At 38.5% G+C, this 12,917-nt stretch overlaps 1 protein-coding gene across 10 annotated transcripts in view; it reads left to right on the forward strand.

Moving 5' to 3' along the window:
• nfia (nuclear factor I/A) overlaps positions 1 to 12,917 on the forward strand; it is a 167,556-nt gene that overhangs the window by 131,803 nt on the left and 22,836 nt on the right. For 4 of the 10 annotated variants that reach the window (XM_051908654.1, XM_051908656.1, XM_051908658.1 and 1 more), the window contains 2 exons: positions 4,967 to 5,095; positions 12,571 to 12,749. In XM_051908654.1, the coding sequence (XP_051764614.1) occupies positions 4,967 to 5,095; positions 12,571 to 12,749 (308 nt within the window). The remainder of the gene's footprint in view (positions 1 to 4,966; positions 5,096 to 12,570; positions 12,750 to 12,917) is intronic. The other 6 variants (XM_051908660.1, XM_051908661.1, XM_051908662.1 and 3 more) reach the window with 2 other exon arrangements.

The raw sequence follows: 12,917 nt of genomic DNA on the forward strand, positions 1-12,917 counted from the left end.
CGCACACACACACATATTTATACAATGATCAAAATTAGTGAAAAATTAATATTTAATGTAGATAGATATTTAACATAATCTATATAAATTTAATTTAAATATTTTCACTGATTTTGTTCTATGTATATTTTAAATATTTTTCACATTTAATTAAATATATATTAAACATTTATTAGATGTTACATATTTATATTACATTTAAAAAAATAAAAATATAAAAAAAATTACTTTTTTTAATTAAACTTTTAATATTACAATATTAAAAATTATATTATATTATTATCTCATGTGTTGAGACTAGTTTGGGCAGATTCACTGCCGACTGCAGTCGGCCCAGCACTGATTGATGTGCCAGAGGGGATGGTGTGCTACGGGACGAGAGCGATGGAGAGCAGCAGAGAGACGCACTCAATACAGAATTGCCTCCTCGCCCGTCTGGGTTCCTTCAATTTGTCAGCCGTGAGGAAGGGAGAAAGGGAGGGAAGAGGAGAATCGGGCCAGGACCGGTACCAGTGTGTAATAACGCCTCGGAAGGGAAAGTGCTGACTACGGCCGGGCTTTGATTCCAACTGACAGAACCTTTTCAAGTGTTCATTACTCACTCTGAGACATCAGGCCCAGTCCACCACAAGCACAGACACTTGCACACACACAATCAAAGAGAACTGTCCGCCAACCCAGGGCTTTCATTCTGTTTTCTCTTTGGACTTCCCCACGCTACAGGCACCGAAATGTCCCCTTAAGAACCTTGCCAGAGCTCAATTGAAGAACACCGCTTCCTATATGCTGTGTAGCTGGTCCAAATGTGGTTATCAGTGGGTCCAGTAGCTGACCTGGTAGACCATGTTGGTCAGGCTAATTAGATTTGGTGGACCACCTTAGACCAGCAACAAACCAGCTTCTAGGGCTATTATCATAATAGAAGCGATCAAAACAACAATCTGTTTAAAAGCGACGTTAGCTGTTCTTGAACTTCTGAGTTCTTCTGCGACAAGCTACCTGCTGATGATGCTGAATTTAGTGCTAAACATCTCAAAACCACATGAATTGGACATGCCCTTTTTTCCAAAACCCCACCTTACAGAAAACTATAGTATAATCGAGTATAATGCCATTACAACAAAATAGGATTCTCGCATGACAAGCTAACTGCTAATGAAGTCGGATTTGGTGCTAAACTTGAACAATTTACTTCAAGTGCTCTGTGAACACTCAAAATGATTGACTGGCAATCAACGTGACTTTGGATAAGCTAAAATATAGATTAGTCAGTAAATAAGATACCCAAAGTGTTGATGTACATAAGAAATAGCATTAGCAATAGCGAATGTTATTCTGATCCTCTGCAGTGGCCTGTGACAGCGCGTGCATGTATATAGATGTGTGATTCCCATCCTATTATCCTTCGCTCCATTCCCTTTTCCACCACTTTCTGTCTGTTTATTCTATCAACGTCTCTTTCGTCTGTGTCATGGTCTTGGGTGAGTAGTGTTTTGGTTACATTGGGCTTCACATACATTTGATGAGTCCTTCCCAATGACACTGTATGTTTCCACTCGGCTCTGTCTTCCACCGCTGTCAGCGTACTCATTGAAATTGATCTTCTGAAGCATTCTGCACTGAACGTGTGAGTGTGAGGAGAAAATGAGAACAGTTGAATGGGGAATTTTGTGTGTGTTTGATGAATGAAGACTGGAAAATATTGGTAAGCTGTGCTAAATGTGCTTGATGGCTTCCTTAAAATCTTTTACCATATTCGTATTCAAGTAGCGATCATCTCTTCCTGGTTTCATTGACCTTTTAGATGACCTTTCCATGACCTAAAGTGACCCATTTAAGTTTCAAAGGGTTTTAAGCCCATCTCTAACGTATCATTGATGCTGGGAAGAGATGCTTTCTTTCTTTCCATCTTGTTTTCTCTCTCTTTCTTACGCCTGAAAGGGGAAGGAGTCTGCGAGGGCTGGAGAAACCAAGGATGACTTCTGATCACTCACATGCACACAGAAATGCACCAAAACACTTTCGTCTGCACAATTTACCTCCCCATATCTAAGAATAAGTCAAAAGGCAGAAAACTAAAACATATCACAGTAATAGTGGAACACCTTGTGCTGTGTGTTTATTATCGATCATTTACTATTTATTGCGCTCAAGCTATTATTTATTGATATTAACATTAATATTACCTTATAAAGGATATTCTGTTGCAATATTTTAATTTTTACTATTTATTATTATTGTTTAATTTTGATCACTATTATTTTTAATGGGAAAGCATTCAAAACATTATTAATAAATATTAACATTAATATGAATGTTTGGGATGTTCTCTGCAATATTTTACATTTTTCATATTTTTTATTATTGTTAATAGTAATAACAATAATACTAAAATTGCATAACAGAACATGCTAAATAAAAAGAATATAGTATTGATATTAATAATAATTAGTTTTAATAATAATGTTTTGAACATCTGTCCCACATATCTTGTTTTTCGTTAATCTTTCAAATTTTATTTTTTTTTTATATATTTTTATTTTACAAAGTGTAAATCTGATGGGCACTAGCAAGTAAATCAGAGCTAAAGATTTAAAAAATTCAAATTTCACAATTCTAGAATGGAATGCCATTCTTAAAACTTTTAAAAATGCCTTTAGCCTGCCTCTTGGTGCCATCAAATATACTGTGAGTTTACACAGTAAATCTCTCTAGATATAACTATAGACTAATTTAACCACAATTGACTCATAACAGGTCTCTGTATAGGGTCGTGGGCTGTGGGGCCGTCCCGTACACCAGTGCTGTGATGTACAGTGGACAGCGCGAGGAGAGTGAGGGCTGCCGGCTAAAACCATTAATACAACTTTAACCACACGTGATTGAATTGCACTAGTTAAAGTCATTTGCTAGCATCCAGATGAACTTGTTCCTCTGGGGGTGGTGGGGGTGTGAGTGGACTGCTCTCGGGAAGAAATAAGACCAGCGCTTATATCCTGTCCCAGTGCAGAAGAATGGACTAAACACTTTGACTGGGTGACAAATGGGACTGCGGTGCCTCCTAATTGCCCCTTCTATTTGCAGTTCATTCTTATCAATTTGCATTCCTAACCTCAAGAGGCTAATCGGCCATGGGATTCCCTCACGTCTGTCTATTTTAACCCCGAAGCGAGAGGTAGAGTGAAGCGAGGCAGTATGGGAGCGCCAATGCCGGAGGGAGGAGTTGAAATAACGTGGCTGTGCATGTACTAACAGACTTCAGTCATTCTCAGTTAGCTCATGTTAGCCTGTGCGTCTGAACTGTTGCTCGCATTAACCCCTGCCAAAGCAAGGCTGCCTGCCAGACTGTGAATGTGAATGCTGTGTGCTTTGCATCCTTAACTCATTTTCCCGCCGTGTCTGTTCAGCTTTCTCTTTCTTTTTCTCCACCACATACTCTTTCACTCATTTCTACGTCATTTCATACCGCTAGCCCATGGGTAAGATGCATAAGATACTTTAAATACGGCCTTTTGATTTTGTTTTTGCATTTCCAGGCGCCATTTTTACCATTAACAACTAACCTCACACTCATTGTATATCAGGAATACCTCATCAGAACTAATTTGACCCAACTGTTTAGTAATTGGGAGATGAGGAAAAAAATATTCCTTTAAAGAAATATTATGGGTTCAAAGCTATGGTCAACTACACAGCCCCTAAGGGCACATGGTGATTAAAAAAAAAAAAAAATAGGAGATAGGAGGAAAAATTATATTTCAATGCAAAATTTTGCATTCACTTTCAAAACATTTGTGTTCTCTCACAAAAATATTTCGTTCCCCCCTAGAAACTTTGCATTCACTTACAAAAACATTGAAATATAGTTTTTATATTATAGTTTCTGGGAAGAACGCAAAGTTTCTCAGCAAACTCAAAAGTTTTGCAAGTGAACACAAAGTTTTGGGATCAAACAAAGTTTGCAAATGCAAACTTTTTGTGAGCAAATGTAAAGTTTCTAGGGGGAACGAAATATTTTTGTGAGTGAAGGCAAAGTTTCTTGAGGAAATCAAAAGATTTGTAGGTAAAGGTAAAATTTCGCAGGGAACGCAAACTTTCTGTGAGTGAAGGCAAAGTGTGAGTAAACGTAAAGTTTCGTGGGGAACGCAAACTTTTTGTGAGTGAAGGCAAAGCTTCTTGGGGAACGCAAAAGTTTTGTTGGCAAATGTGAAGTTTCACGGGGAATGCAAATTTTGTGAGTGAAGGCAAAGTTTCTTGAGGAACACAAAAGTTTTGTGAGTAAACGTAAAGTTTCACTGAGAACACAAACTTTTTGTGAGTGAAGGCAAAGCTTCTTGGAGAACGCAAAAGTTTTGGCAGCAAATGTAAAGTTTCTCGGGGAACGCAATCTTTTTGTGATTGAACAAAGTTTCTTGAGGAACGCAAAAGTTTTGTGAGCAAATGTAAAATTTCTCAGGGAATGCAAATTTTTGTTGGTGAACGCAAAGTTTCTTGGGGAACGCAAAAGTTTTTGTGAGTGAAAGCAAAGTTTTCTCGGTGGAACACAAACATTTTGCAAAAGAATACAAAAGTTTTGTAAGACAATGCATTATAATACAATTATATTATAATTTTTTCCCCATCACCATGTCCCTTTAGGGGCTCCATACTCATATTTTTATCATGAGAAAGGTCACAAGGTCATGCCTAGTGTGCATGTCAGTTCGACATTTTAAAGTCAAGACATCAAGACACTACATAGTGACTTGAACTTGCGTTGTACTGGGACAGATTCACTGTTCGGCCCCATGTAGTGTATCCTGTGCCACACACCGCTGGGCCACTCAGTCTCCCCTGCTGTCTTGACCCCCATCCACTCACCCAAACAAACCACCCCACCCCTCCTATCCACTCTCTCTCCTATGCGCCAGCCTGTATCTCCATGACCTTGCGTTATTAAACTGCACTTATCAATCATTCTTGCCAGGGATGCCATCGCCTACCACATTAAAGAAGTCAGAGAAGTCTGGTTTCAGCAGCCCTGTGCCTTCGCAGACCGCTTCCCCCCGAACGGCATTCACACACCATCATCGACCTGTCATTACAGGACCCAGAGGTGAGGTCCCAACACCCCACCCTCCTCAAACTGCACCACTCTTCTTCCCCAAACCCCTAATCCCAGCCAGCAGGACCCCCACAATCCTTCAAATCCCCGTTTCCTTCACACCGCACAGCGTCCCCTTGTAAAATCAGACTGGATGAGCAGGAACCTCAGAGTCTGAACAAACTCTGTCTGTAGGGGCATTCACACTGACAGAGATTTGTTGTATCGAAGCATCTGGAGGTCATTTTTATTTTCAATGAAAGTTGGAGATGCAACCAATTTGAGTACAGCAACACAATGGGAATACTGGCCGGGATGTTTTTATTCAGTTTCATTTCACAAGCTCTCCATTCATTTTGACTCTGATTCAGTTCCGATTCATTTGGGTATACTGTAGTTACAATGTCTATCCTCTAATGCTGTAAATTATACAGCGATCCTTAAATTAAAAAATTAGCAACAAGACCCAGAATTAGCAGTTCAATTGATTTTTTTTTTTTTTTTTTTTTTTAGGAATCTTATAATCAACACAACCTGTTCTGTGAAACAACTGAAGTAAGCTTTAAATTGCATTCCTTGTGTAAAACTGTTTTAACTTTTATTAATATGTGTAATTAAATATCATAATAAGAAATGCAATTTAAAGTTTTCATCAGTTGGTTCACAAAGGGCCCTATCATGCACCCGGCGCAATGCAGCGGCAGGCGTGACGCAAGTGTTTTTTGCTAGTTTCAGCCCGATGCAGTTATCATTTTCACATCCTGCGCCACGTTGTTTAAATAGCAAATGCATTTGCGTCCATTTGTGCGCCCGTGGGCGTGCTGGTCTGAAAACGAGGTGCTATTTTGAGGCAAATGAAATAGAATGCGCCACTGACCAATTGAAACCTGGTCTAAAGTCAATGCCGCAATATTTTTTTTGTTATTTAAAGAGCGCGTTAGTAATATGCGCCTATAGGTGGGTGCACAACGCAAGTACACTCTGTTTATTACACACACAAACATGCCAAATATTAAAAATAAAAGGATTACAATGTAAAAGATTATTATTGTGTGCATAAAGATAAAAATGCTTTGGTGGAAACCTGGCTTGTCCCGTAGATGGTCTGCCCGCGCGCTTTAAACTCAAGCACGAGCAGATCCGTTTCCTCGCTAGAGAAGCGTTCAGTTTTTCCACCATGTAAATAGCGAATCCGCCATGGCGCGAGCGCAACTGGCTTTTAAAGGGAATGGGAGATAAGACTCTAATTGGTTTATTGCACGTTACACCCAAAACACACCCATGACTCATTAAGAGAATAGGGACATCCCTTTAGACCATTTTTCTCATTTTTAAACTAGCAAAAGTGGATTCGGACGCCCTAAGTGCACTTGCGACGTGCGCTTTAGACCATGCGCTTAGATCATTAAAATAGGGCCCAAAGTCTTTAGTTGTTCTGATTATTGTATCTTTATAAATTAATGTTTTGATTCACTTAAGATATTCGTCTAATAAGTCATTTATTCATGCATCGGACTACACTGGTTGTCTTGTTTTTCATTCACTAAAAATGTAAGTTTAGGAAATCTTTAGTTTGTTTGTTTTTTTGTTTTTTTTTAGGTTTTTTGGAGGCTTATTTTCTTGCCAGTAATTTTGCTGTCACTGTGAACTGGGCTTGAGGCTGTGTAGGTAAAAGTGAGGGAGAGTTATATTTGTAGCTTGTTAAAATCGGACAGTTGTTGACAAATACACAAAGGACGTGAGTGTGGTCACTTTACGAGTGCTACCCACAGTGTGTATCACCTCGTCCAGCTGCTTGATTTACATGAGTTTAATGTAAACACTTAACCGGATCTCTGAGTGTGACTTACACACGGGTTGGTTTTCTCAGAGAACGAGGCTTTATCAGAGGGTGTCCTGGATCAGGTTATCATGACTGTATTGTCACTGGCTGTGAATGGTTTTGTCATAGATAAGGACAGTTTTTAATCAAACCCCAAGCGGCTACATATTGCCATCTTTGCGTGGATGGGAGTTAAAGGAAAATAAACTCAAGATTCCTGAATTTACGACCTGTTGGCTGGTTTATAGTTTTCCAATTTGTAGTTATCAATGACCTCTATTCAAAAGTCAGGGTTTGTGTGTAAATTTACCTGTTTTTGCTTTTTCTCTATCATTATTATTCTGTATTTGCTGGATATAAAGCTAAACTGCTCACAGAACTGGGCCAAAGGGCCTGTTTCCAGCATGAATTACTTTGAATATGGTGACGTATTAACCACAGCTTAATTTGTGAGGCTGTTAGTATTAAATCACGCTTGGAAGTGGTATCACTGTCATGTGAATATTTTATGCCCACGTGGACGTGAGGCACAAAATGGATCGCGATTTAATATGCATATGCGCCGAGGCTTGTCGTCCCTTAAAGAGTACTTCTTAAAAGCTAAATCCATGAATCTATGATTGATTTAAAGTGCCTCCCTCTCTTTCAAGACGTTAGTCAAACCCGGTTTATGTGGTTAGGCGGGGCGGCCGGAAAACTTCTTTTTCTAAAACCATTAAAGAATATTTAAAACCGCCTAAATCTGTCCTCCCTTTCAATTGACCATGCGACTTCGCAACACTTGCTCTTGCCTCCTTTTTGGTGTTATTCAAACTGGGTGAAGTGGGAACCTGTTGCCTATTGCATAAAAAAGCCTTTTATTATCACCTTAGTTATTATTTTGATAATCCACCATTCAATGAAGGTTGGCAGCAATGGACCGGCGAGGAAAAAAGGTTGAGGAAAGCGGGAAAAAAAAAAAGATCAGTGAACCAACACGATTTGCAAAGTGGAACTAATCCAGAGCCTTTTCTATTACGTGCGGGTGGCGGCACAATGGCAACAGAGGAGCCGCGCTCAACCAGCTGCTGGAGTCTGCCTCCTTTTCAACTCATCATTATCATTTCCATATTTGCTTTGGGAGGTATGTGTCAACTGGACCCCCCTCAAACTAACTTTTAGGGCCACCCACTACCTCTGCGGCCTGCCTATGCCTCTTTTGTCAGCAGTGAAACCACGAAGTGATAGAAATAATGCAAACAGGTACTTTTTCCTTCAAACTTTTTTGAATTCAGACCAAAGATCAGGCTAAAGGTTGCACCTGCCGTTTGTAAAGATTTTTTTAAAATTTATCAAGTTCAAACTACTAATTGTTGTTCTTAATTTGGTTGTATATAATAAGAACCCTCCAAATTTGTGTTGAAATGCTGTGTGTCAATTTTAACACATTGCAGTTGTTTTTCTTATGTTGTTGTTGCTTGCCTTACATATCTGTCAGTAATAATACATTTTATTTCTTTTAAATAAAATAATTAGTATATTTAAATAAGTGTATAAATATGTAAATATTAATATAAATTTAGTTTAATAGGCAAAATATTTATTGATAAAAATAAATGCATAATAATTAAAAAAAATAAATAATAAAAGTAAATGATAAAACAAGTAATAAATAAAACAACTTGTATTATGTATGAATAAATAATAATACATAATAAAACAAATACTACAACCCGGAAGTTTTGCATATAAATAAAAAAAAAAATCCAAATTTGTATTGTCAATTTTATCTTGTTGCGATTGGTTTCATTTTTTAATTTTTTGCCTCATGTAACTGTCAACTGTAATAAATTTAATTTCCACTGCAATAAAATTAGTATATTTAAATAAATTAATACATATACATTAATCATTTTAATAAATATGTAATAAAATAAAATGTATTAATGCATTATTAATAATGAATAATAAAAATTAATACTTATGAATAATATATAATGAAACCAATACTATATAATTTATATACTATATATATATATATATATAATTTTATTTTTATTTTTTTTTGGAACCTGACATGCATAAGTAACAGTTTCGTGCTGAAGAGCGTTCGAGTCAACTCAGTTATTCTCATAATATTCTTTCTCATAAAATGCTGAGTGAACATAATACACATCTAAAGATCTCACTGATGATAGTCTGCCATTTTTTCAGCCATTATTCATGGTCGGAGGCTTCTGTAAATATATAGTTTGCACATAGGGTAATGTTTCAACTAAGTTTAATGGTGCAACTCTCAAACCTTTAGGCTAAGTTTTAACTTAAGTTACGCCCCAGGTTCTCTTTGACCATTAACACCATTTGATGCCGTGGTGTCACGCTCACGAGAACAACCTGCTGGTTAATAAAGCACAAAGTCATTTCTAAGGATCAGACTCTTCTCCTGGGGCTTCCGTGATCTCCTGGTGTCTATAGTTAAGACATGGCTATTCTCTCTCTCACGCTTGTGTTCTGGTATTAGTCTCATCACCACCCCTCTATTTCATCAAGCCTCTTTCTGCACATCAGTGGGGTTTTCCCCATGTGCTGCATGAATATTAAGGCACAGGAGACGGTGTCTCCATTTTAACGCAACTGGAAATGCTGAAGTCGGAATAGTTGACAGCCTTGAAAGTGAATTATGTCGTCCAGCAGCTTTGACAACTCGAGACATGGTCAAACTTTGTTTACTTGCAATTTTCCGTCCAAATAACCACCATTAAATGAATAAGAACATGACATGGGAGCAAGCCATTTAAGTAATTGGCTATCGTTCCACAACACTTAGATTCTGTCAGCGAGTGAAGAAGAAAAAAGTGGGTTTTTTTTCTCTGCACTAATTGACTGTGGCAATTTGCATAATTTACATGGTAGGTTTCGTTGTAGCTGATGTAAGCTGGTTACCAAAACTGTAACACTGATCTACAGTTCGTTTGGCTCTAAAGGACCGACTCTGTGATGATTTAAAACCAGAACAGGTAAGCGTTTGTCCTCATGAGGGCGAATGATTGACGACATTTGAAAAATGGTTTTGTTTGGCGAGGAGAAGCGTCAAGAAAGCGGTCCAGTCTCAACATGTTGCCTCCAGATAGATGTGGCGATGCCAGTTGGATCCACTTCTTAGAATAAAGGAGCAGAAACCATATGCTGCTCAAGTGTTTCATTAAGACAGCTCTTGGATTGCAGATAGTACCCACAAATTTCATGGAAAAGGCCGTTTAAAGCCATCTCTGGGATAGCTGGTTTACAAGTCCTGTTCTGGTTACGAAAATTAATGCGATAATTTCTACAGTTTTGTTTTATTGATTGTCTTTTTATAAGTAACATAATTTAAATTATTATTTTGTCATTTCATTTTAATTAATTTTAGTGTTTTACTCAGATTCTTGTCAAAATAACATTTTAGTTGATGATTAAGAAACCAAATATTCTAAAGTGTATATATATATATATATATATATATATATATATATATATATATATATATATGTATGTACACACATGCACGTTAATCAAAATGATTGCACATTTTTGCACTTTTAGCATATTGTCTTTGTTATTGTTGACAAAGTAATTAAAAGCTTCTGAGGATTTTTGTCTGTAATTGCGTTGACGAGATTACCACCGGCTATGCGACGTGACTAGCAGTTTTGTGTATGCTGAGGCTGAATGTGTGTGTTTGTTAGCATTTGTGCTAAGTACAAGAGTGTCGTCCACTCAAATCCTGACTCAGCCTTGTAAAGGGTGTGTCTCAGAGGGGGTCGGTCGTTGCGGCAGCGCCTCGGGCTAATCCAATACGCCAGGGACGGTAAAGAGACAGCGAACGTGTCTTCGCATCTCCTTCATAAAAGTTTGCGTCCTACCCCCAACAGAAAGAGCCAGGCCATGAAAAGACGGCATCTGGAAAGGTAAGACGGAGAACGACACCAAAAGAAGGGCAGGAGAGAGTCGTCCATTCCATTATTACTGTAAATACAATGGCTACATCGCAGCCCCAGCGTCCAGAGTTTCCAGTCACCCTCTATTGACAGAGCCATAAATCAAGGCCAGAGCTAAGTGAATTACTGCAGCAGGGGGCTGTGGTTTTAACAATGTTTATGTAGTATCAGCTTACCATCTCTCCTGAAAGAGAGCGAGAGATTGGAGAGGGTGAGTGCGGAGTCTTATTAACTCTGCTGCGATACATCACAGGCTTAAAGACCCCGCGCTGCCGCACATCCCAGGCATTATACTAATAACCAATAACCGAATATTACCTCTATTAAGAGCCGCCTAATTAGATTGTGCCGGTTACAATTAAATACTTGATAAGGTTCGATCCATTAAAGGACTGTCAGTCCCAGAGCGCTCCGAAGGCCTGCCAGAAAGGTGCGAGAGAACAGAGGAACGATACGTCACTGAGACATTTTATTAGTTGCATCGGTCGTAATAACGCAAAAGAAATCACAGAATGAGGATCTGGCACCCTTTTGGTATCAAGTACCGTGCTCTTTTGCTCTCTGTCTGTACGTTTTTCAAGTGTTGTTGACTGAACAGCTGGTTATTGCGGTGCTTTCCCATTGTTACGAACAGGTGCATGCATTGTGTGCGAATGCTTGCTGTCACAAACCTTTTGATTGAGAGTAGATACCACGTTTAATTTGATGTGGACAACAAAAAGACTGTGAGGGATAAAAGTACGGCCAGGTCTAATACGTCAGACTGTCTTAGAGGAATCCAAATATCCAAAAAAGAAAATTTGGTTATGGACGCTTTTCACAGACTGTGATGATGTGTTTCAATGGTTATTAACATTGTAAATCTTGCAACGTTTTTTATATTTTCATTTTTTAAAAATGTTATGTTATTTGTAATGTTATTTTACTTTATGTTTTGTTACCTTGGCACAAAATTACTGAGAAATGGTTAATGCAGCTGTATGAGTGTTACTAATACAACAGCCGATGGCAAATTTGACATCTTTGTCTCTGCTGATCAACATAATCAATCTATCAATATTTTTTCTTCTTTTGGAAAGTCATAGGAATGCTATTTTCTCTTTTGCTACTGGTGCAAATGGGAACACAAAAAGTATATTTGTTGTAGTGTCCATTCACCACTATATGACCACTTCCGCTTCTGAGAACTCCAGAAATATGAAAATGGCCCATTATTTACTCACCCTAATGTCGCTGTATGATTTACTTTCCAAAGAACCCAAAAGAAGATGTTTTTTCATCCTTACAATGAAAGTCAATGGTGTTTCAATGTTGTTGTTTTGGACCCCATTGACTTTCAGTATACGTATAGACAAAACAGTTGAAATAGTTCAAAATATCTTCTTTTGTCTTCCGCGGAAGAAAGTCATACTGGTTTGGAACGACATGAGGGTAAGTACTGTAGATATTCAACACTTTTCTGTCCATCACAGCCCAATTTTTATTTATATTAAATCAATTATGACATCTATGCATACTAAAGTCCCTCTGCGTCACCTCATGAAAAAAACACTCCACCTTTGTGTGTACATCCCCATCTGCATGAGCAATCCAACCAAGCACAAACCCACCACAATGTCCACATCCTTTCTTCATGGAGACCCTCTTCTCCATCCTTCTTCTCCCTCTATCCTTTTCTGACCAAGCTCCACTGTTTGTCTCTTTTCCAGCGAGTCCTCACGCCACGCCGTCAAGTCTTCATTTCCCGACGTCGCCAATCATCCAGCAGCCTGGCTCGTACTTCTCCCACCACGCCATCCGCTACCACCCCCAGGAGACGCTCAAGGAGTTTGTCCAACTTGTCTGCCCTGACAGTGGTCAGCAAGCTGGACAGGTGGGCTTCCTTAATGTAAGAAGGAGCATTTTTGTACATACACACACTCCCACTAATTCCATGTCATGTTTCGTATACCTGTAGTCACTTAGCTGGCTAACTGTCATTGTCTTGTTCGTAGAGACTTTTTGGTATTTTGCACCTTTGTTCAGTGCCAGCATGGCACTATGACAGGATGAATAG

This window comes from Ctenopharyngodon idella, chromosome 10, assembly GCF_019924925.1.
Source record: "Ctenopharyngodon idella isolate HZGC_01 chromosome 10, HZGC01, whole genome shotgun sequence".
Lineage (NCBI taxonomy): Eukaryota > Metazoa > Chordata > Actinopteri > Cypriniformes > Xenocyprididae > Ctenopharyngodon > Ctenopharyngodon idella.